The 26527-nt window shown below is 41.6% G+C and overlaps 1 protein-coding gene across 1 annotated transcript in view; it reads right to left on the reverse strand.

Annotated features, from left to right (window-relative positions):
* The window catches only part of LOC120054778 (E3 SUMO-protein ligase PIAS4-A), a 30149-nt gene extending 6234 nt beyond the window's left edge, over positions 1-23915 (reverse strand). Inside the window, exons 1-9 of the mRNA XM_039002398.1 lie at positions 23806-23915; positions 16746-17124; positions 14872-14956; positions 14725-14766; positions 10102-10192; positions 9856-9984; positions 9489-9594; positions 9312-9385; positions 8956-9116 (exon numbers count right to left, since the gene is read on the reverse strand). Coding sequence (XP_038858326.1) covers positions 8956-9116; positions 9312-9385; positions 9489-9594; positions 9856-9984; positions 10102-10192; positions 14725-14766; positions 14872-14956; positions 16746-17124; positions 23806-23832 — 1094 coding nt within the window. The 5' untranslated portion in view covers positions 23833-23915. The remainder of the gene's footprint in view (positions 1-8955; positions 9117-9311; positions 9386-9488; positions 9595-9855; positions 9985-10101; positions 10193-14724; positions 14767-14871; positions 14957-16745; positions 17125-23805) is intronic.
* Positions 23916-26527: the final 2612 nt, after the last annotated feature.

Here is a 26527-nt window from a genome sequence, read left to right on the forward strand (position 1 = left end):
AACACACAACTCTCAAATATTAGATATACATTTTAAGGAAGTTTGTGAAAATAAGCTATATATAGTTTCTATTTGTACTGGACATTGACTCAACAAATCAAAAGCAACAGTATCAAAAGAGATGCTCTATTGATTGTTTCCTCGTGGCAGAGTCTGCACAGGGCTGACTGTTCAATGCCCCATATATTGAGCATTACTTTGTGGCGAGAAATGTATATAATAGTTTAAATTGAAAAGAACGGATTGATGAGTCAAATACATTTTAAAAATCTGATAAACCCGATGCCATGGTATTGGGACATCAAATCGGTTCCTAACTATCTTGAATTTGATGCAGTATAGTTGTCAAACCTGTCGACTTTAAGTGGTACTGATACATTTTGCGATTTATACTAGTCATTTTTAGCCATGCAAGTTTTTTGATTGGCGGCAGACAAACATTCATTCTTTTCTCTTTTGAGTAAATGCCTCTTCCATGTTTGTGGCAGAGCTGATTATACTTTTGTATTAAGTATACATCTCCATACCTGAGGCGTACAGCAACTCCCCAGCCCACAGCAGCACCAGCTAGAAGGGGAAGTCAGCAGGGTCCACGGCATGGGGGACGGGATTGATTGTGTCTAAATGATGCATGTCTATGGTGTATGTATTATGTAGGAACGTGAGCTGAGCCATAAGGGAGCCTAGGCATTTACCACCCTACTACCAGATTAGGGGGGGGGGGGGGGGGGAATGTAGCATATGTTTTTGTCCTCCCACTTTGGTTCTAGAATTTTTGCAGATTGTGTTTTAGCTACTAATGTATCAATATTTATCATTCCCAAAAATGACCTATGACCTAGCCAATGAAGACATAGCACAACTTTGGATTTCACCCCCCAATATCAAATGTTTTTTACAGTTTGGAAGTTTACAGAAAACTTCTCTTCTCTTGCTTCAGTAATTTGCAGTGCGCCTTGCAAAAGTGATTGCTGTCTTCAATATGAAATTATCAACTTTACCCTGTATATATAAAAATGACCATATAAACAGATTCTCTATAAACTATCAAACCTATTGCTGAACCTGAACCATCAAAATAAAATATATTGTAAGCCCTGTTTAGCAGCTATAGGCAGATGAGTTGTGTCTCCAGTATCTTACCGGAATAAAAGTAAAACACATTTTCAACAGCGGATAGATAACATTAACCTAGCAAATTACACAGGTTGTTACTCAACTAATAAAGCCTAATATCATGCAAGCCATTTTAGCATTTGAATGCTGAAGGTACCGCGCAGATGTGCTAGATCAGGAACAGGCTACCTACCGCACGTTGGTCAGTGTGCAAAGCTGGGCACAGTGCTCAGTTTGACTAGGCCTGGGGTTGTTCGGCATGCAAAATGACTTAAAGATCAATGACTGTCTACACAGTTGAATGGAGTTTGACACTGAATGAGCGAGGACGCATCAGTTGTCACAAAAGAGGAAGTATTTTCAGAAAGTAGAAATAATATGACATGAGCAAATCATTTTTTTGTGAACCGGCGATTCATAACGTTTGAATAGATCAGATTATTTTATTTGTTTTATTGGTTTGGGTCCGCGGATCGATGCACTTGTATCTTAACTTTCTCTAAATATAAAAACCCCCGTTTAGGTGACCTGCATGGTTCTGGTACTAGTTCCGTTGTGACACCGTAGATCGAAATGGCTTTCATTGAGCGGTAGCTCTGATTCTCACGGACACAGGAGTATATCTCATCCGCCTATGTGAAGTAGGATGTAAAATTTAATACCACTTGAAGCTGGGATGTCCCTCTTACCATTTAATTTGCTCTTCTGACTGTCCAACTCCTTGCTGAACCCTACGTCACATCGTAGCACAGCAGGAGAGTGGTTTCATCCCTCTAGCACATTCGATTTATAGCCAACTTTATCAAATGTAGAATTAATCGATTTTAAACAAAAACACTGTCATAGACGGACAAGATCAATATGAGATGAAAGGAGAGTTCCTAACGAGTTCAGGTACCCAAGCTAGAGCTATGTGTGACGTTCACAGCGATAGGGCCAGACATTTTGATCATGGGAGACCTTTAGAAAAGATATACCTTCTAACACTAAACATACAAATATAAATAAGTATGTTACAGTTATAAGGAAGGTGAACTCTTATAATTAGGTCGTTTTATAAATTTGATTATATTTAGAAAGCACAAGTCGTTTCAAGCCTTAATCAGTTGTTAAAAATGAAATATTTGATGTATTTCCTATTCATCACATTTGTACTGTGTACTTGAGCTTGTCCTCAAATGACTACACTACACTATTTTTACCAGAAAGGTGAGATTTTAACCTTTCTTGGAGTATGCAGCATTACTAGTTATAGTTTATGGCCTTCTAAATAATTACCTTTGGGTATTACGTAGATTACATTTAACCAGTTAAATGTTTGAAATCGGGGACCAATGCGCATTGGTGATATTACATTAAAAAAATATATATAATTTTAACCAGCGTTGTAAACATTGTAATTAGGATAAAACTTCAATTTAAATACATTGACTTAAGTGTTTTCCATTAGCGCCGGCTAATCAGTGGGTTACATTTTCTACTTCATATTAATTAGGCTACATTTCATTTAAAAGTTTAATTCGCTAATCCGTCGAGCCCTTCCGCTGGAATGAATGATATGCATCTTCTAGCCATCTATTGATAGGATAGGCGCCTGTCAGTCACATAGCTAACGATGACAAAGAAACGCAGCAGAGAGGAAGAGGCGAAGCGAGAGATTTCACTCTCGCCAAAATCTTTCCAAAATAAGCCCAATGTGTTTCTATTAGCTTTATTTTGGACCTAAACTTGTCGCCTGCCTTCGGGACAACGACTCCCATTGCTTGGGCAGAGAAATGAGTATCTCGTCATTATATACAGAGCTCTGGTTGCCAAAGTGAGTGACTCATTTTGTCAGTCAGTGTAGCCTACCAAATTGCATCGGTGAGTGTCGTTCATTTGGCAATCTAATTTGCATAGGCTACTGGTAGGCCTAGGCTTTAGTGGTGATTAGCTGCCGATAAATTATGAAAACATTTGACGAAGATGGTGAATCACTGCAGGAACAGAGCCTCATTCTGGTTCAAATATGATAATTAGCACACTCACGGAATCCAGGCATTAAAACGGAATTCGAGAATATATATATATATTATTTTTTTAGCAGGGATTCAACTAAATGTAGTATTAAATTACATTTGCCCAAGTTTATCATAATACATGAACAGAATGCATTGCACTCAAAGTATTTGAGACTCCTTGACTTCTTCCACATTTTGTTACAGCCTCATTCTAAAATGGATTAAATTGTTTTTCCCCCTTATCAATCTACACACAATACCCCATAATGACAAAGCAAAAAACTTTTGTTGTTGAAATGTTTCAACATAACATTTACATAAATATTCAGACCCTTTATTCAGTATTTTGTTGAAGCACCTTTGGAAGCGATTACAGCCTGGAGTCTTCTTGGGTATGCAACTACAAGCTTGGCACACCTGTATTTGGGGAGTTTCTCCCATTCTTCTATGCAGATCCTCTCAAGAGCTGTCAGGTTGGATGGTGAGCGTTGCTGCACAGCTATTTTCAGGTCTCTCCAGAGATGTTGGATAGGGTTCAAGTCCGGGCTCTGGCTGGGCCATTCAAGGACATTCAGAGACTTGTCCCGAAGCCACTCCTGAACTGTCTCGGCTGTGTGCTTAGGGTCGTTGTCCTGTTGGAAGGTGAACCTTCCCCCCAGTCTAAGGTTCTGAGCACTTGAGTATGTTCATTGAGGATCTCGCTATACTTTGTGCCGTTCATCTTTCCCTCGATCCTGACTAGTCTCTCAGTCCCTGCCGCTGACACACATCCCCACAGCATGATGCTGCCACCACCATGCTTCACCATAGGGATGGTGCCAGGTTTCATCCAGATGTGACGCTTGGCATTCAGGCCAAAGAGTTCAATCTTGGTTTCATCAGACCAGAGAATCTTGTTTCTCATGGTCTGATCAAATCTTATTTGTCACATGCTCTGAATACAAAGGGTGTAGACCTTACCGTGAAATGCTTACTTACAAGCCCTTAACCAACAATGCAGTTTTTGTACATGTAGGTAGGGGTAAAGTGATAAACAGTGAGTAGCAGCAGTGTAAAAACAATGTAAATAGTCCGGTGGCCATTTGATTAATTGTTCAGCATTATGGCTTGGGGGTAGAAGCTGTTAAGGATCGCTTGCCGTGTAGTAGCAGAGTGAACAGTCTATGACTTGGGTGACTCGTGTCTGACAATTTTTGGGCCTTCCTCTGACACCGCCTAGTATATAGGTCCTGGATTGCAGGAAGCTTGGCCCCATTGATGTACTGGGCTGTTCGCACTACCCCCTGCAACTGGTTAGGATACTCTCGATGGTGTAGCTGTAGAACTTTGAGGATCTGGGGAGGTGTTGCCATGCCCTCTTCACTACGGTCTTGGTGTGTTTGGACCATGATAGTGTGTTGGTGATGTGGACACCAAGGAACTTGAAGCTCTCAACCCGCTCAACTACTGCCCGGTCGATGTGAATGGGGCATGTTCAGTCCTCTTTAAAAAGGTCTTGCTTACGAGAAGGTAATCACAGTCGTCTAGAACAGCTGGTGCTCTCATGCATGCTTAACTTCTCTAGGGTAGGGGGCAGCATTCGGAATTTTGGATGAAAAGCATGCCCAAATTAAACTGCCTACTTCTCGGGCACAGAACATATGATATGCATATAACTGGTTGATTTGGATAGAAAACACTCTAAAGTTTCCAAAACTGTTAAAATAGTGTCTGAGTATAACGGCAGGCGAAAACCTGAGAAAAATCCAGTCGGGAAGTAGTTTTTTTTTTGGTTTTGTAGTTTTCTATTCAATGCCATTACAGTATATATTGACTTAGGACTCAAATTGCAGTTCTTATGCCTTCCACTAGATTTCAACAGTCTTTAGAAATTTTTTCAGGCTTGTATTCTGAAAAATTAGGAAGTAAGAGCAGTCTGAATGAGTGGACCCTAAAGTGTCACAGAGCTTTTTCATGCGCCCGACCTTTTATATTGACGACGTTATAGTCCGGTTTAAATATTATTGATTATTTAGGCTAAAAACAACCTGAGGATTGAATATAAACATCGTTTGACATTTTTCAATTAACTTTACAGATACAATTTTGATTTTTTTGTCTGCGTTTGAGCCTGTGGATTACTGAAGAAAACGCGAACACAACTGAGGTTTTTGGATATAAAGAGACTTTATCGAACAAAAGGAACATTTATTGAGTAAATGAATGTCTGCTGAGTGCAACCATATGAAGATCATCAAAGGTAAAAGATTAATTTTATCTCTATTTCTGACTTGTGTAACTCTTCTACTTGGCTGGTTACTGTTTGTAATGATTTGTCTGCTGGGCTAGGTTCTCAAATAATCGCAAGGTATGCTTTCGCCGTAAAGCATTTTTAAAATCTGACATCGTGGTTGGATTCACAAGAAGTTAATCTTTAAACCTATGTAAAATATGTTTTGTTTTCTGAATTTTTATAATGAGTATTTCTGTATTTGAATTTAGCGCCCAGCAGTTTCACTGGCTGTTGAAGAGGTGGGACGCTAACGTCTCACGTACCCAAGAGATGTTAAGTGTTGCATGCCTCGAAGTGAGCATAAAAAAGGCATTTAGAGTGGTAGGCTGGCGTCACTGGGCAGCTCGCGGCTGGGTTTCCCTTTGTAGTCCGTAATGGTTTGCAAGCCCTGCCACATCCGTCGAGTGTCAGAGCCAGTGTAGTAGGATTCAAATCTTAGTCCTGTATTGACGCTGTGCCTGTTTGATGGTTATTTTGAGGGCATAGCAGGATTTCTTATAAGTTTCCGGATTAGTATCCCGCTCCTTGAAAGCGACAGCTCTAGCCTTTAGCTGGGTGCGAATGTTGCCTGCAATCTATGGCTTCTGGTTAGGATATGTACGCACTGTCACTATGGGTACGACGTTGTCGATGCACTTATTGATGAAGCCAGTGACTGAGGTGGTATACTCCTCTATGCCATTAGATGAATCACAGAACATATTCCATTCTGTGCTAGCAAAACAGTCCTGTAGCGTAGCAGCCGCGTCATCTGACCACTTCCATATTGAGCGAGTCACTGCTACTTCCTCCTTTTGCTTGTAAGCAGGAATCAGGAGAATATAATTATGGTCAAATTTGCCAAATGGAGGGTGAGATTTGTATGCATCTCGGTGTGTGGAGTAAAGGTGGCCTAGAGTTTTTTTTCTTCTTCCCCCCTCTGGTTCCACATGACATGCTGGTAGAAATTAGGTTAAACAGATTTAAGTTTGCCCCCATTACAGTTCCCAGCCACTAGGAGCACCGCTTCTGGATGAGCATTTTCTTGTTTGCTTATAGCCTTATAAAGCCCATTGAGTGCAGTCTTAGTGCCAGCATTGCTTTGTGGTGGTAAATAGACTGCTAAGAATAATATAAACTCTTGGTAGATAGTCTGGTCTACAGCTTATCATGAGGTACTCTAACTCAGGCAAGCAATACCTCGAGAATTCTTTAATATTAGATGACATCGCACACCAGCGGTTATTGACAAACAGACATCCCTACCCCTCGTCTTACCAGACTTAGCTGTTCTGTCCTGCCGATGCACGGAAAACCCAGCCAACTGTATATTATCTGTGTCGTCGTTCAGCCACGACTCAGTGAAACATAAGATTACAGTTAATGTCCAGTTGGTAGGATAATCTCTAACGAAGATCAGCCAGTTTATTTACCAGTGATTGCATGTTGGCCAATAGAACGAATGGTAGAGGCCACTCGCCGACAAATTCTCACAAGGCACCCCGATCTCCTCCCCCTGTATTTCTGTCTTTTCTTGACGCGAATTACGGATTTGGGCCTGGTCTCGAGGAAGCAGTATATCCTTCATATCAGCTGCATCAGACAATTAAATAAATGAATATTTGCCAAGTTCGAGGTGAGTAATTGCTGTTCTGATATCCAGAAGCTCTTTTCGGTCATAAGAGATGGTAGAAGCAACATTACATACAAAATAAGTTACAATGCGAATAAAAACTAAATTGCATAGTCGGTTAGGAGCCCGTAAAACTGCAGCCATCACCTCCGGCGCCATTATCAGAGTGAGCCGGAGCCATTATCTGATAGTCCTTTAGTTGCCTTTTGGCAAACTCCAAGCGGGCTGTCATGTGTATTTTACTGAGGACTGGTTTCCTTCTGGCCACTCTACCATAAAGGCCTGATTAGTGGAGTGCTGCAGAGATGGTTGTCCTTCTTGAAGGTTCTATCTCCACAGAGGAACTCTGGAGCTCTGTTTGAGTGACCATCAGGTTCTTGGTCACCACCCTGACCAAGGCCCTTCTCCCCCAATTGCTCAGTTGGGCCGGGCGACATCAAACATCAAGGATGATCAATGGAAACAGGATGCACCGGAGTTCAATTTCGAGTCTCAAAGCAAAGGGTCTGAATGCTTACAGTACCAGTCAAAAGTTGACACACCTACTCATTCAAGGGTTTTTCTTTATTTTGACTATTTTCTACATTGTAGAATAGTGAAGAAAAACTACGAACACACACATGGAATCATGTAGTAACCAAAAAAAGTGTTTAAAACAAAATATATTTTTATATTTGAGATTCTTCAAAGTAGCCACCCTTTGCCTTGACAGCTTTGTACACTCTTGGCCTTTTCTCAACCAGCTTCACCTGGAATTCTTTTCCAACAGTCTTGAAGGAGTTCCCACATATGCCGAGTACTTGATGGCTGTTTTTCCTTCACTCTGCAGTCCAACTCATCCCAAACCATCTCAATTGGGTTGAGGTCAGGTGATTGCCGGTCCTCATCATAGAGCTTGATGATTTTTGCGACTGCACTTGAAGAAACGTTCAAAGTTCTTGAAATGTTCCGGATTGACTGACCTTCATTTCTTAAAGAAAAGATGGACTGTCGTTTCTCTTTGCTTATTTGAGCTGTTCTTACTATAATATGGACTTGGTATTTAACCAACTAGGGCTATCTTCTATATACCACCCCTACCATGTCAAAACACAACTGAATGGCTCTAACGCATTAAGGAAATAAATTCAACAAATTAACTTTTAACAAGGCACACCTGTTATTTGAAATACATTCTAGGTGACTGCGTTATGAAGTTGGTTGAGAGAATGCAAAGCTGTCATAAAGGCAAAGGGTGGCTACTATCTCAAATATAAAATATATTTTGATTTGTTTAACACTTTTTTGGTTACTACATGACTCCATGTGTTATTTTATAGTTGATGTTTTCACTATTATTCTACAATGTAGAAAATAGTAAAAATAAAGAAAAACCATTGAATGTATAGGTGTGTCCAAACTTTTTAGTGGTATTGTATGTAAATAAGGTATGTTATTTTATTTTTAATACATTTGCAAACATTTCTGAAAACCTGTTTCCGCTTTGTCATTATGGGGTATTGTGTGTAGATTGAAAAAATGTAATTCATACAGTTTGTATCTTTTAGAGACTCCATCCGTAATATAGTACGCTTACCATAGTTGGGTTTTAGTCCAGAGAAACTGGAGAAATTATCTAGGTCCTCAATAAGGCTCTTCAAGGTTGGACTCAAGATAACTTAGCGTGCATTGATACTTTTGTCTCTAAATCATACATTTTTAGCCCCATAATATCCTTAATGAAAATGAATTGAGACCGACTTATTGAAACTGCAATAGCCTTATTGGGACAATAGCCTTATTGAAAATGTAGTCCAGTGTAGGTAGGCCATTGCAAGTTTTAGGAGTCAAAGAAATTGCTCCAAAAAATTCTAACCCATGCAAAGACCCGTAAAAGGAAGAGTGGTTCTCAAATTCCTGGAGTGAGTAGTAGTGGTGCTGTTGGTAAGTGACAAGTCTCAGCATGCCTTACTTACCCATCGATGGTGAGCAGCTCAAAGGGAGCCTGTTTGTCACACACAGGGCAGGTCCACGTGGGCTTCTTTTCATTCATTTGCAGGAAGTAGATGGCATCGAAACACTGCAAGTGGGCACAGGTGAGCACCCGACACGGCACTCCTATCCGCATCTTCACTAGCTGAGAGGAGGAAGAGGAAAGGGAGGTATGTTATTAGCATTAGGCTGTAGACAAATGGTGGGTGGTAGCCTGTTCCTCGTGTTGTGGTTTTCTTTGTTTTGGTCAGTAACAACTGAAAGGTTTGAGACTTGCTCTTTAATAAGAAATTAAAGCATGACTGGGTGGATATGGCTTGTGGTGAGTGCAGATCCTCACAGGACAGATGAGGGACACCCGTAGCCCTGTGGTGGCGATCTCGTTCTCTGGATCAAAGCGTAGCTTGTCCTGGACTGGACACAGCAGAAAGAAACTAGTTCAACGTCACACAGCACAGGTGTAAAAATTACTAAAATGCAATAAAGCATGAAAGACAAAAATGCTGAGGCCACTTACTGCGTTCACGACAGCGTTCTGCACTCTCCACTGAGCAGTGTTTAAGTTGGCTGAAGAGCTCTGCTGATGTGAAGACCCGCACTAAATACACTGCAACCGAGTAGCGCTGCACACAGGACAAGAGGACATGAGTGAGCACTGAACAGAATGAACACACTGGAAATAGCAGCAGATATGATCTGAAGCTGTCAACATTTAGACAGCTGCCAAAAACAACCAAACCATTTCAAATACTTGTCATGGAAATTAATCAAAACAGCTTGCAATTACATTGCGTACATCACAGAGTTTACTTTAGATGTGCAAAAGGTGTCGCCTCTTGGCAAGGTTCTAAAATAACAGTGTAAAGTTTCAACCAGAGACTGACCTTGCCGAAGTTGCCCCATGTGACAGTGGCCCGGTTGGTGGCAGTGGAGAGGTGTAACCAGGGTGTGATGTTGACTGGGCGACAGGGACGACGCGGTTCCACACCTGGCTTATTAGACGGGTAGTAACCCTGTACAGAACAAATATAGACATGTTTAGCAACAAAGATATAGGCATTTTCTTCTGATTTGTTGGTTGGTTGGTTTGTTTGCCTGAGGGCATGGGATTCCCCAGCTTGACTACTTACTGGTACATGACAGTAGGACTGGTTGACTTTGACAGCAATATTGGGAGGGTACTGATCTTCCTGGACACCGATGGAGTCTGTATAACAGATTCTGTAAAGGATCATAGCAACAGCACAGGAGGTTATCAATGGTTATCAGTGTTAGATGGCAACATATGTAATCCTCTTAAACACAGACATTCTCAATGAATGGTTGTGGTGGTCAGATTTGTCATTCAATACACACACAAAATGTACACTGTTTTGTTGGGACTTGATAAAGTACACAGTAGAGGAAACTTTCCAAATGTTGACAGAACAAACTACAATAGACGGGTGAATAATTTTTCTAATCTGTGAAATAGACCATGTGACAAATGCAGTAGAAATGCTTTGATGCACATCTTTTGATAGAATAACCATGTTGCAGTCAAGAAATGCTACACTATATATACACACAAAGGTATGTGGACACCCCTTCAAATGAGTGGATTTGGCAATTTCAGCCAAAATTGTTGCTGACAAGTGAATATGGCAGAGTAGCCACACAAGCCTAAGATCACTATGCACAATGCCAAGCATTGGCTGGAGTGGTCTAAAGCTCAACCACCATTGGTTTCTAGAGCAGTGGAAACGCGTTCTCTGGAGTGATGAATCACACTTCACCATCTGGCAGTCCGATGGACGAATCTGGGTTTGGTGGATGCCAGGAGAACGCTACCTGCCCCAATGCAACTGTAAAGTTTGGTGGAGTAATAATGGTCTGGGGCTGTTTTTCATGGTTCGGGCTAGGCCCCTTAGTTCCAGTGAAGGGAAATCTTAATGCTACAGCATACAATTACATTCTAGACGATTCGGCGTGTCCAACTTTGTGGCAATGCCCTCATGCACAAAGCGAGGTCCATACAGAAATGGCTTGTCAAGATCGGTGTGGAAGAACTTGACTGGCATGCACAGAGCCCTGACCTCAACCCCATTGAACACCTTTGGGATGAATTTGGAACGCCGATTGCGAGCCAGGCCTAATCGCCCAACCTCACTAATGCTCATGGCTGAATGGAACAAGTCCCCGCAGCAATTTTCCAACATCTAGTGGAAAGCCTTCCCAGAAGAGTGAAGGCTGTTATAGCAGCAAAGGGGGGAGCAACTCCATATTAATGCCCATGATTTTGGAATGAGATGTTGGAAAAGCATTCACAGTGCAGTGTATTAGGCTAAATATTTATAAAGCTATGATGAACTTCACAGAATGGTGAAAGTGCACGAGCTTGATGCTCTAGAGTGGCGCAGCAGTCTAAAACACTGCATCTCAGTGCTTGAGGCGTCACTAGAGGTGTACCGATAATGATTATTGGAGGACCAAAAAAGCAATTACAACAATACTGAATTACCTTAATATAATACATCAATAAAATCAATTTAGCCTCAAATAAATAATGAAACATGTTCAATTTGGTTTAAATAATGCAAAAACAAAGTGTTGGAGAAGAAAGTAAGTGCAATATGTGCCATGTAAAAAAGCTAACGTTTAAGTTCCTTGCTCAGAACATGAGAACATATGAAAAGCTGGTGGTTCCTTTTAACATGAGTCTTCAATATTCCCAGGTAAGAAGTTTTAGGTTGTAGTTATTATAGGAATTATAGGACTATTTCTCTATATACCATTTGTATTTCATATACCTTTGACTATTGGATGTTCTTATAGGCACTTTAGTATTGCCAGTGTAACAGTATAGCTTCCGTCCCTCTCCTCACCCCTACCTGGGCTCGAACCTGGAACACGTCGACAACAGCCACCCTCGAAGCATCGTTACCCATCGCTCCACAAAAGCCGCGGCCCTTGCAGAGCAAGGGGAACAACTACTCCAAGTCTCAGAGCGAGTGACGTCACCGATTGAAACGCTATTAGCGCGCACCCCGCTAACTAGCTAGCCATTTCACATCGGTTACACCAGCCTAATCTCGGGAGTTGATAGGCTTGAAGTCATAAACAGTTCAATGCTTGAAGCATTGCGAAGAGCTGCTGGCAAACTGTGACGGCCCTAATTCCCCATTAAATAGTCAGCATCAGCTGCGCAAAGGTGAAGTGTGATTGAGACATGAATGAGGATGTGTACTACCTTCAGTTCATGAAGCTTCGCTATTCCGTTTGTTTTGTTGCCTTACAGTGTGTTTTGTAGCCTTAAAGCGAGTTTACCCAGGATTGGATCCACTCTGTGCGTCTGTGGACTACAACTCTGTTGGTTTTCGTGGCCTTTTCTCCGCTGGAGATCTGTTGGCGGATTGTATGACTGACTACAACTTTTTGTACACGGTATTTCATTTGTTTGGGGTGAAGTATACTGTGATTTATGTAGTTGTGAGGATGTATTATTCTTTGATTAGTCTTTGATACGCTTTATAGTTATGTTGCAAAATAAGTGTTATTTTGAGTGTATGAATATACTGGGTTTACGCTACGGACAAACGTTGCGTGACTAAGGTCACTGAACTTATTTACCGGGCTGGACTCTTTTTATGCCCGAGGTACAGGACATTTCTAAATGAATATAAGTGCATTAATTGTTATATTGTTGTGTGTGTGTGTGATCATTTATGTTGTTAATACAACCACGCAAAAGAATACACTTGTTTGAAGTTCTTTCCAATGTTTTAAGGGGTTTATGAAAAGTATATTTCCATCCTGACTTTTACATAAGTCCTTTGTATTGGTGTGACTTGACGGACCAGATGGGACTCATTCCCTCCCAAACTAAAAGGAGAAACCAATGCTTTCTCTGGTAGGCACAACCTACCTGGCACCCCTATAAATAACCTCAAGTCAAAACCGTTACATAAAAAACGCACGAAAGTGCTGTTTGAATGAATACTTACGAGCCTGCTGCTGCCTACCATCGCTCATTCAGACTGCTCTATCAAATCATAGACTTAATTATAACATAATAACACACAGAAATACGAGCCTTTGGTTATTGATATGGTCGAATCCGGTAACTATCATTTTGAAAACAAAACGTTTATTCTTTCAGTGAAATACGGAACCGTTCCGTATTTTATCTAACGGGTGGCATCCCTAAGTCTAAATATTGCTGTTACATTGTACAACCTTCAATGTTATGTCATAATTATGTACAATTCTGGCAAATTAATTACGGTCTTTGTTAGGAATAAATGGACTTCACACATTTCGCAACGAGCCAGGCGGCCCAAACTGCTGCATATACCCTGACTGCTTGCACAGAACGACAGAAAAGTGACACAATTTCCCTAATTATAAGAAATTCATGTTAGCAGGCAATTTTAACTAAATATGCAGGTTTAAAAATATATACTTGTGTATTGATTTTAAAGAAAGGCATTGATGTTTATGGTTAGGTTTGGTGCAACGACAGTGCTAAATCATCACCCGTTTGGCGAAGTACGTTGTGATTCGATGAGAAATTAACAGGCACCGCATCGATTATATGCAACGCAGGACACGCTAGATAAACTAGTAATATCAACCATGTGTAGTTAACTAGTGATTATGTTAAGATTGATTGTTTTTTTATAAGATAAGTTTAATGCTAGCTAGCAACTTACCTTGGCTTCTTGCTGCCCTCGAGTAACAGGTAGTCAGCCTGCCATGCAGGCTCCTCGTGGAGTGCAATGTAAGGCAGGTGGTTAGAGCGTTGGACTAGTAACCAGAAGGTTGCAAAAACGAATCCCCAAGCTGACAAGGTAAAAATCTGTCAGTCTGCCCCTGAACAAGGCAGTTAACCCACCGTTCCTAGGCCTTCATTGAAAATAAGAATGTGTTCTTACCTGACTAGCCTAGTTAAATAAAGGTACACTATTTTTTAATTTTTTTAAATGCTCCTTTCCAATAAAGAGGGCCTTAAATGTTATGCTGTTGGCATGATGATTGACTGTTAATTGACAAATAAAAAAATTAAAACTCACTGTTCCATAATCTCATAATGAAGCCTACCCTCTGTGCTGTATCTGCAAGCTGTTGGCTAGAGCGCATGTGCCAAGACCAAAGTGGGCACACTTGCTGTGTATTGCAGACTTTTGTGCCAAAACCATCTAAAGTGTTAAAAATGGGATGGAAACACATCATACTTCTGTTTTTTATTCTCTAAATGAACTTACAGCGTAATTACGCACAGCTTTTAACCCAATTTTTTTGGGGGGGGGTTATAATTGTCCTGCTACACATTTGTATAAATGTGTAATGAAAATGTGTTCTTGCATATTCCAACTCCCACTGAGACACGCGTAGGGAATGGGATCATGCCACAGTCGCCATTGTCCACCGCCCCTGGAACAATTGGGGTTAAGTACATTGCTCAAGGGCACAGCAACAGATTTTTCACCTTGTGGGCTCTGGGATTCAAACCAGCGACCTTTCAGTGACTGGTCCAACGCTCTAATCTCAAGGCTACCAAGAAGACAATTTGATGGAAAACCCCTACTGCAGGTAAAATGTGCATATTTTTTGTTTGAATGTTAGAATATTCACCTGAATATCAGTGAACAAATTGATGGAAGCCTAGCTACTGATCTAGAAAAGGCTTCAACTGTATGTACCGGAAATTACCTATGCAATTGTGGGATTAGTGTGCTGTTATGTGTAGAACAGTTGAACTCTTGTAAACTCACCTAAGAACCACCTGGATTGCCTTCATTCCTGGTCGAAGCTCACTAAAACAACAAGGGAGGGAATGTTATGGTACCCCTCAGTGTCCATTCAAAGTCACAAGCAGTAGAATAAACACAGTTAACTTTGAATAAAAGTGTTATGCTCACGTTGCGTTTCTGACTTGGTCCGCTTGGCTCTGTGTTAATTCAAATATGCATTGACTGTCCTGCAGTTTCTCACTGTTCTGGGCAACTACAAGGACAGATGCAGAAGAAAAAACATACATACACATACCACAACTTCCCTATGCTTCGCAATGTCCAAAATGTCCTTAGCACTTAATTGTAATGTCATGTTTCTGTCATTAATATACAGTGTCATCAGAATGTATTCAGACCCCTTAACTTTCTCAACCTTTTGTTAGGTTACAGACATTTTCTCTCATCAATCTACACATAATACCGATAAGGACAAAGCAAATACAGTATTTTAGAAATGTTTGCCAATTTATAAAAAATGTCAAGTGTAAATATTACATTTACATAAGTATTCAGACCCTTTACTCAGTATTTTGTTGAAGCACCTTTGGCAACGATTACAGCCTCGAGACTTCTTGGTTATGACGCTACAAGCTTGGCACACCTGTATTTGGGGAGTTTCTCCCATTCTTCTCTGCAAATCCTCTCAAACTCTGTCAGGTTGGATGGAGAGTGTTGCTGCACAGCTATTTTCAGGTCTCTCCAGAGATGTTCGATCGGGTTCAAGTCCAGGCTCTGGCTGGGCCACTCAAGGACATTCAGAGACTTGTCACAAAGCCACTCCTGCGTTGACTTGGCTGTGTGCTTAAGGTCGTTGTCCTGTTTGCAAGGTGAACCTTCGCCCCAGTCTGAGGTCCTGAGTGCTCTGGAGCAGGTTCATTGAGGATCTCTGTACTTTGCTCTGTTCATCTTTCCCTCGATCCTGACTAGTCTCCCAGTCCCTGACAAACATCCCCACAGTATGATGCTGCCACCACCATGCTTCACCGTAGAGATGGTGGCAGGTTTCCTCTAGAAGTGACGCTTCACATTTAGGCCAAAGAGTTCAATCTTGGTTTCATCAGACCAGAGAATCTTGTTTCTCATGGTGTGAGAGTCTTCAGGTGCCTTCTGGCAAACTCCAAGTGGGCTGTCATATGTCTTTTACTGAGGAGTGTCCCCTGTCTGGCCACTACCATAAAGGCCTTATTAGTTGAGTGCTGCAGAGATGAGAGAAACTTCCATAAGGACAACCATCTCCACAGAGGAACTCTAGAGCTCTGTCAGAGTGACCATCGGGTTCTTGGTCACCTCCCTGACCAAGGCCCTTCTCCCCCGATTGCTCAGTTTGGCCGGGTGGCTAGCTCTAGGAAGAATCTGGTGGTTCCAAACTTCTTCCATTTAAGAATGATGGCCACTGTGTTCTCAGGGACCTTCAATACCTCAGAATTGTTTTGGTACCCTTCCCCAGATCTGTGCCTCAACACAATCCTGTTCGATTGGGTTCCTTCGACCTCATGTCTTGGTTTTTGCTCTGCTATGCACTGTCAACTGTGGGACATTATATAGCCAGGTGTGTGCCTTTCCAGATCATGTCCAATCAATTGAATTTACCACAGGTGGGCTCCAATCAAGTTGTAGAAACATCTCAAGGATGAACAATGGAAACAGGATGCACCTGAGCTCAATTGAGTCTCATAGCAGTGTCTGAATACATATGTAAATAAAAAAGGTATGTTTTTCATTTTTAATACATTTGCAACAACTTCTAAACCTGTTTTCACTTGTCATTATGGGGTATTGTGTGTAGATTGCTGGGGATTTTGTATGTATTTAACACATTTTAGAATAAGGCTGTAACATAACAAAATGTGGGAAAAGTCATGGGGTCTGAATACTTTCCAAAGGCGTGCCAGTTTTTTTTTTACTGACCATAAGAGCTGACCAGGAACTTTTTGGCCTCTTTTTACAAGAACTTGACTAGACCGAAAGCTCTCTACATCTCACTGACAAAAATCACTCACTTAGCTCTGTTGGCGGCAACAGAGTCTCCAGAGTTTGGTAGAAGGGCAGCGACACCAGCTTGACCTCAGCCGCAGGTGTGGAGGACAGCTTGGGGATGCCATTGAGGTAGTCTGCGCCCTGAGTGCCTGTGGGGGACGAGCTGAGGGAGGAGTAGGCCACCGGAACCCCCTCCGGGCGCCGAGCAGCCAGCCAACCCGACGCCTTGGGGAAGCGTGACTCGTACAGCTGCCGCACGTTCTTCAGCAGCTCTGGGCTGTACTCTGTCTGCACCAGCCTCAGCGCCCGTCCCACCAGGTCATGCTTTAGACCGCTCTTACTGCGGCCCATGGAGGCCAGCAGCGTCTGCAGGTCAGATACCCGGAAACTCTTCACCATGTTCTGAAGGGAAGACACAAAGGAGAGAGTGATAGGAAGAGGGGAAGTTTTGGATTACCATCTGGATTCCTTGAGCTAGGCAAGTGCCAATAACTTAAAAAGGTAGCCTACACTAGTTACTCAACCCTGCACGTTAAGAGGCTGCTGCCCTATATACATGAAATCACTGATCACTTTAATAATGTTTTACTCATTTCATATGTACAGTTGAAGTTGGAAGTTTACATACACGTTAGCCAAATACATTTAAACTCAGTTTCACAATTCCTGACATTTAATCATAGTAAATATTTCCTGATTTAGCCAACTGCAGTAAAAGGTTAAAGAAGGATTTTTAAGCCTTGAGACATGGATTGTGTATGTGGCCATTCAGAGGGTGAATGGGCAAGACAATATTTAAGTGCCTTTGAATGGGGTATGGTAGTAGATGTTAGGCGCTGGACTGGCTTAATGCAGGGGTTTACCGGGGCTGAAGCCCCTGGGCCCAGGAGGCAGCAAAAATATATATAAATAAAGGAACTATATCCAGTATATATGTACAGTATATATTACACACACACATATATATATATATATATATATATATATATAGATTTGAAGTCGGAAATTTACATAAACTGAGTTTAAATGCATTTGGGCCAGGTGTTTCACAATTCCTGACATTTAATCCTAGTACAAATTCCCTATCTTAGGTCAGTTAGGATCACCACCTTATTTTAAGAATGTGAAATGTCAGAATAATAGTGAGAATTATTTATTTTAGCTTTTATTTCTTTCATCACATTCCCAGTGGGTCAGAAGTTTACATACACTCAAATAGTATTTGGTAGCATTGCCTTTAAATTGTTTAACTTGGGTCAAACATTTTGGGTAGCCTTCCACAAGCTTCCCACAATAAGTTGGGTGAATTTTGGCCCATTCCTCCTGACAGAGCTGGTGTAACGAAGTCAGGTCTGTAGGCCTCCTGGCTCAAACAAGCTTTTTCAGTTCTGCCCACACATTTTCTATAGGATTGAGGTCAAGGCTTTGTGATGGCCACTCCAATACCTTGACTTTGTTGTCCTTAAGCCATTTTGCCACAACTTTGGAAGTATGCTTAGGGTTATTGTCTTGAGATGTTGCTTCAATATATCCACAATTTTCTTTCCTCATGATGCCATCTATTTTGTGAAGTGCACCAGGCCCTCCTGCAGCAAAGCACCCCCACAACATGATGCTGCCACCCCCATGCTTCAGGGTTGGGATGGTGTTCTTCGGCTTGCAAGCATCCCCCTTTTTCCCTCCAAACATAACGATGGTCATTATGGCCAAATAGTTCTATTTGTTTCAGACTAGAGGACATTTCTCCAAAACGTAAGATTTTTGTCCCCATGTGCAGTTGCAAACCGTAGGCTGGCTTTTTTTTTTTAATGGCGGTTTTTGAACAGTGGCTTCTTCCTTGCTGAGCGGCCTTTCAGGTTGTCGATATTGGACTCGTTTTACTGTGGATATAGATACTTTTGTACCCGTTTTCTCCAGCATCTTCACAAGGCCCTTTGCTGTTGTACTGGGATTGATTTGCATTTTTAGCACCAAAGTACGTTCATCCCTAGGAGACAACGCATCTCCTTCCTGAGCAGTATGACAGTTGCGTGGTCCCATGGTGTTGATACTTGCGTACTATTGTTTGTACAGATGAACGTGGTACCTTCAGGTGTTTGGAAATTGCTCCCAAGGATGAACCAGAATTGTGGAGGTCTCCAATTTTTTTCTAAGGTATTGGCTGATTTCTTTTGATTTTCCCATGATGTCAAGCAAAGAGGCACTGAGTTTGAAGGTAGGCATTGAAATACATCCACAGGTACACCTCCAATTGACTCAAATGATGTCAATTCGCCTATCAGAAGCTTCTAAAGCCATGACAATTTTCTGGAATTTTCCAAGCTGTTTAAAGGCACAGTCAACTTAGCGTATGTAAACTTGTGACCCACTGGAATTGTGATAGTGAATTATAAGTGAAATAATCTGTCTGTAAACACGAGCATTTCGCTATACCCGCAATAACATTAGCTAAATATGTGTATTTGACCAATAACATTTGATTTGAAGTGCTGTGCACAGACTTATCTATATAATTACCTGGTATAAAAGAACTTAAACACTCAGCATGTCAACTCAAATGATTTAAATTGGAATACACTACATGACCAAAAGTATGTAGACACCTGCTCGTCAAACATCTCATTCCAAAATCATGGGCATTAATATGGAGTTGGTCCCCCCCTTTGCTGCTATAAACAGCCTCCACTCTTCTGGGAAGGCTTTCCACTAGATGTTGGAACATTGCTGCTGCAGGCACTTGATTCCATTAAGCCACAAGAGCATTAGTGAGGTTGTGCGATTAGGCCTGGTTCACAGTCGGCATTCCAATTCATACCAAAGGTGTTCGATGGGGTTGAGGTCAGGGTTCTGTGCAGGCCAGTCAAATTCTTCCACACCGATCGACAATCCATTTCTGTATGGACCTCACTTTGTGCATGGGGGCATTGTCATGCTGAAATAGGAAAGGGCCTTCCCCAAAACTGTTGCCACAAGGTTGGAAGCACAGAATTATCTAGAATGTCATTGTACGCCGTAGAGTTAAGATTTCCCTTCACTGGAACTAAGGGGCCTAGCCTGATCACACCAGAGAACATGTTTCCACTGCTCCAGAGTCCAATGGCGGCGAGCTTTACACCACTCCAGCCGACGCTTGGCATTGCACATGTTGATCTTAGGCTTGTGTGCAGCTGCTCGGCCATGGAAACCCATTTCATTAAGCTCCCGACGAACAGTTCTTGTGCAGACGTTTCTTCCAGAGGCAAACAAGGACTGACAATTTTTACGCTCTACAGCACTCGGTGGTCCCGTTCTGTGAGCTTGTGTGGCCTACCACTTCGCGGCTGAGCCGTTGTTGCTTCTAGACGTTTCCACTTCACAATGACACCCATCAGTTGACCGGGGAGAAATTTTACATACTGACTTGTTGGAAAGTGTGCCATTCTAATGCAAATGTTTGTCTATAGAGATTGCATGGCTGTGTGCTTGATTTTATACACCTGGCACCAATGGGTGTGCCTGAAATAATAGCTGAATCCACTCATTTGAAGGTGTCCACACACTATATTTACACAAAAGTATCTGTGCACTTGCTTCAAGTAATATTTTCCTCCCTCCCCTCTAGAATTCAGTAGCATGACCTATGAGCCCCTTCTGTTCCTAACACCATGCATAGAATATTTTTCCTGCAAACAAAACCTAGACTGGTCCCTCCTTTAAGTAGTGTAGGACACAACACCATCGGTGCATTTGAAGACCCAGCAATGCATGTAGCTAGCTAGTCACTATCTACACTGAAGTGTTGGTCCCATGTTTCATGAGCTGAAATAAAAGATCCCAGAAGTGTTCCATACACAGAAAATACTTATTTCTCTCAAATTTTGTGCACATCTCTGTTAGTGAGCATTTCTCCTTTGCCAAGATAATCCATCCACCTGACAGGTGTGCATATCAAGAAGCTGATTAAACAGCATGATTACACAGGTGCACCTTGTCCTGGGGACAATTAAAGGCCAATAAAAATATGCAGTTTTGTCAAACACCACAGATGTCTCATGTTGAGGGAGCATGCAATTGGAATGTCCACCAGAGCTGTTGCCAGAGAATTGAATGTTTATTTCTCGGGGAGAAAAAAAATAAACCCGCACACTGCTCTTGACAGCATCAGTGCTCTTTAATAAGCTAGCTTTTGTGATTTTTTTCAATCTTTTTTTTAATTAGCACCCTTATGTAGACATAGCTTTACCCACATCCATTCCATGCATCAAATGTGGTTCGAGTCGAGGGAAAATAAGTAAGTGTTACCAAATATAACATTGTGAATTTCATAAATATTCTAATAAAAGGGTGTACATAAAACATATTAAACATGTCTGTAAAACCACAATGAGGACATCAACCCACCAAGCAAGTTTTCATAAATCATTGGTTACAGCACAATAAAAAGAGTAATCTGAAATGGGAGCATTCATTCATGTTCAAAACGGTTCCCAATAAGTGACATTAATACGTGCTCCACCACCCATGTTATCTACATGATTAAATGTACATGTGGATTGTGTTATGTAGGTAAAACCTCTCGTTCTCTCAAACAGAGAATTTGTGAACATATAAGTTAAAAACCAGGACAAACGACAGGGATTATCCAGTCTCAGTAGATTTTAAATGACCAAAAATATGACATTACTACCTTTAGATTTTGTGGCATTGAGAAAGTCAAGATATCAGACAGGGGAGGTGACATAAATAATACTCTGAGCAAAAGAGAATGTTTTGGGATTTTCACCCTCCAGACATAATTTCCAAGGTGTCTTAATGATGAAATGCCAATGTATGTTACGTTGTAAATTTGATAAATTAATGCCCACATTTCAGATTACTCTGACGTCACACTATTTTAATATTTATCAAATGCATTGTTATTTTTGGTAACGCTTACTTATTTCCCCTCAACTCTAACCCCATTTGATGCATGGAACGGATGTGGGTGGAGCCATGTCTACATTATTTTTTATTTTATTTTTTTAACTCAAAAGCTCTGACGAAGGCCTTGAGGCCGATACGTAAAGCCTATTAAAGAGAAGTGATACTATCAAGAGAAATGTGCGGGTTTCTTATTTTTTCACTCATCTTATTCAACTGTTACCATGCACCTTAAAAAAAAAAAGACAGCTCAGATGTGCGAGTGCCCTTTGAATTTTGAATGTTCTTTTCTCTATCATAAATCGCATCCAATGGTGGTACATCTAACCTGGGTTGCTCCTCTTTTCAGTTCGCTGCAGCTAGCGGCTTGGACGAGCTGCAAAAAAAACCACTCAAACTCCACCGTCTTATCTCCATCTCTTCATTCAAAGACTCAATCATGGACACTTACTAACTGTTGTGGCTGCTTCGCGTGATGTATTGTTGTCTCTACCTTCTTGCCCTTTGTGCTGTTGTCTGTGCCCAATAATGTTTGTACCATGTTTTGTGCTGCTGCCATGTTGTTATGTGTTGCTACCATGCTAGGTTGTTGTCTTAGGTCTCTCTCTTTATGTAGTGTTGTGTGACTTGCCTAGTTAAATAGAAGGTTAAATAAAAAATAACCAGCCTCACAACCACATGTAACCACGCCAGCCCAGAACCTCCACATCTGGCTTCTTCACCTGCAGGATCATCTAAGACACGCCACCAGACAGCTGATGAAACTGTGGGTTTGCACAACTGAAGAATTTCGGCACAAATTGTCAGAAACAGTCTCAGGAAAGCTCATCTCCGTGCTTGTCGTCCTCACCTGGGTCTTGACATGACTGAATTTTGGTGTTGTAACAGAGTGGGCAAACGCTCACCTTCGACGGCCACTGGCACGCTGGAGAAGTATTCACTTCACGGATGAATCCAAGGTTCAACTGTACTGGACAGATGGCAGACAGAGTGTATGGCATCGTGTGGGTGAGCGGTTTTCTGATGGACACTCTGTTCACAATGTTGACATGGTGGCGGTGGAGTTATGGTATGGGCTGGCATAAGACAGACAACGAACAATTGCGTTTTATCAATGGCTATTTGAATCCACAGAGATACCCTGATGAGATCCTGAGGCCCATTGTCGTGCAATTCATCTGCCGCCATCACCTCGTTTCAGCACGAAATGCACAGCCCCATGTCGCAACGATCTGTACACAATTCCCTGAAACTGAAAAATGTACCAGAATTTCGATGGCCTGCATACTCACCAGACATGTCACCCATTGTGCATGTTTGGAATGCTCTGTGTGTCAGCGTGTTCCAGTTCCCGACAATATCCAGCAACTTCGCAGAGCCATTGAAGAGTAGTGGGACAACTTTCCACAGCCTGAACAACTATATGTGAAGATGTGTCGCTCTGTATGAGGCAAATGGTTGTCACACCAGACACTGACAGGTTCTGATCCACGACCCTACCTTTTTTTTAAGGTATCTGTGACTGACAGATTAATCTGTATTCCCAGTCATGTGAAATCCATTGATTAGGATTTATTAATTGATTTCAATTGACTGATTTCCTATATGAACTGTAACTCAGTCAAATATTTGTTGCGTCTATATTTTTGTTCAGTGTAGTTAGAAAAGTCTTGCAAACTAATTACATCAGTCAATTCAGGTTCATTTCTACAACTCGTGTATCAGGCTTATAGCGTGTAGAGGTGGACAGCGGCATTGACAATTGCCTTGTCTGACAAGAAGCTAGGCTAGTGGGTAAGCTAACGTTAACTCCACTTGCTTTGTTGTTATCCCAACAGTGAAAATACGTCCATTTGACAAGTCAAAGTGCCAGTGGATGGACCGAATGTGTAATGCAATCTCCCGCTTAAACATTGAATGATACAATTTCGCACTGACTCCCTGCTGGAGAGTGTTTTTATGGCCTCATCATTCATTTTCCATGTCCCTGCTAGCTAACGTTAGCTAGACGCACTTAGCGACGAAGAGAAACCAGTTTCAATATAGCTACCAATTAATCAACCATCACTAAATTAAACACTTTTATACAGTATTCATGGGAAACATTTACAGTTTCCCATACTAACCGGCCATCTCCCACGCAGGCCCTTTCCTATCAAACCGGTCGAGCGGATCTCTGCTTACCATCGCTTCCACCAGTTCGCCCGCCATCTTTGTACAGCAGCCCCGCGAGAGGCAGAGCCGAAAGGTAGTCCTTCACCAGTGAGAAGCAGACGGGTCGCTCGCTGCTCGACGCTTCTCTGCTTCCAATCACAGCGCAACCACACTACGAGCTTCAAGGAGTACGTTGAAAGTAGGCGTGTCATCATTGTTTTAAAGTGACAGTACAACTTTTTTTAAACACTCAGAGACAGGCCTCCCATCTATGTAAGGCCTCACTTATAAGAAAACATAACCAGCCACTAAGTAGCTGAACGCTTGAGTTTGCTGAGTTTTATACTATCGAATCAAAGAGCATATGCATTGTGAAAATAATTCAAATTCAAAACAAGAGGAACGCATGACCTGTTAAATGGGGAGGAGCGCATGGCCCAATCAACTCCTGTCCGAGTGAAATATTCCGCTTCGGGAAATGCAACGAACCATTGGATATCGAATAAACTCTTTATCTATTTTGAACAATAATCTAAATATTCACAGGGAGCCAAGTCAAAATGCAGTACACAGATGTAGTGCACTGAAGTCACATTGGAAGAGAGGTTATACATGCTTCAAGATTTTAAAATGCAGTCCAATGAATAAGAGCAGTCCTGTGTTAATTATTTTCTCTTGATTTCACACCCTCCCCTGGAAATCCATTTCTGGATTTCCAAACTTCTTGATTTGTGCTGAAGAACAGAGATCGTAAACCAAAACCATTTATGTTTAAAATCAAATGAAAGGATAATATAAACTCTAATATATAATCTTTGCATGATTTGACTTTCACCTCAAGTTTGCATATTAACTGTGATAAGTAACAGATAATTGGAACAATATATATTGTCCCAGCTCTGCTCTATGTTGGCCTACTTTAATACCATTCCTGTGTGCTTTATCATAAGTTGTTTGCTTGCACACATACAAATTTGAGCAAAAATTATATTCACAGGACAGTCAGTGTCTTACAAAACTTCCAGTTCTGTAAAATATCAGCTCCATATTATAATCAAACAGTGTTGGCTTAAGGTTGACAGGCTACTACATGATGTTGGTATTGTAAATTAAAATAGAGGTGTATGTTCTCTTGACAATGACATAATTATCTTCAGTATTTTTTTATTATGGAATCATTTCTATTTAATTATACATTTTACCACATGTCTCATTCAGGCTACTTGGATGGTGTAGGCAGGCTGTAGTAGTAGTTCTTTAATTTGGACAGACGAGGGCAATATAGTCCACCGGGGGTTCATTCCTCTCATTCTTGAACAGCCCCAATTCGTCTGGACATGGACTCTACAAGGTGTCGAAAGTGTTCCACAGGGAAGCTGGTCCATGTTGACTCCAATGCTTCCCACTGTTGTGTCAAGTTGGCTGGATGTCCTTTGGCACTCACGTGAAACTGTTGAGTGTGAAAAGCTCTGCAGCGTTTTTTATTTCACCTTTATTTAGCCAGGTAGGCAAGTTGAGAACAAGTTCTCATTTACAACTGCGACCTGGTCAAGAACAAAGCAAAGCAGTTCGACACATACAACAACACAGAGTTACACATGGAATAAACAAAACATACAGTCAATAATACAGTTGAAGAAAATCTATATACAGTGTGTGCAAATGAGGTAAGAAAAGGGAGGTAAGGCAATAAATAGGCCATGGTGGTGAAGTAATTACAATATACCAATTAGACACTAGAGTGATTGATGTGCAGAAGATGAATGTGCTAGTAGAGATACAGGGGTGCAAAGGAGCAAGATAAATAAATAAATACAGTATGGGGATGAGGTAGTTGGATGGGCTATTTACAGATGGGCTATGTACAGGTGCAGTGATCTGTGAGCTGCTCAGACAGCTTGTCCTTAAAGCTAGTGAGGGAGGTAAGAGTCTCCAGCTTCAGTGATTTTTGCAATTCATTCCAGTCATTGGCAGCAGAGAACTGGAAGGAAAGGCGTCCAAAGGAGGAATTGGCTTTGGGGGTGACTAGAGAGATATACCTGCTGGAGCGCGTGCTACGGGTGGGTGCTGCTATGGTGACCAGTGAGCTGAGATAAGGCGGGGCCTTTACCTATCAGAGACTTGTAGATGACCTGAAGCCAGTGGGTTTGGCGACGAGTGTGAAGCGAGGGCCAGCCAACGAGAGCGTACAGGTCGCAGGGGTGGGTAGTTTATGGGGCTTTGGTGACAAAACGGATGGCACTGTGATAGACTGCATCCAATTTGTTGAGTAGAGTGTTGGGGGCTATTTTGTAAATGACATCGCCGAAATCGAGTATCGGTAGGATGGTCAGTTCTTGACACAAACCAGTGAGCCAGGCACCTACTACCATATCCAGTTCAAAGGCACTTAAATGTTTTGTCTTGCCCATTTCGACTTTGAACGCCACACATACACAATCCATGTCTCAATTGTCTCAAGGCTTAAAAATAATTATTTAAATACTGATTGAAGTGGATTTGACAAGTGACATCAATAAGGGATCATAGCTTTCACCTGGATTCACCAGGTCAGTCTATTTAATGGAAAGAGCAGGTGTTCTTAATGTTTTGTATACTCAGTGTAAACATTATACACATCATTGGTGTACAACGGTTTGCATGCCCCACCTTGTTCTATTACAGTAACTACAACCAGAGAGACAGAGGCGAGAGGGTCGACTCCGCTCCAAATCTGTCCTAGTTAAAATAAGCGCTAAGCAGACCGAGGGAG

This window comes from Salvelinus namaycush, chromosome 10, assembly GCF_016432855.1.
Source record: "Salvelinus namaycush isolate Seneca chromosome 10, SaNama_1.0, whole genome shotgun sequence".
Classification (NCBI taxonomy): Eukaryota; Metazoa; Chordata; class Actinopteri; order Salmoniformes; family Salmonidae; genus Salvelinus; species Salvelinus namaycush.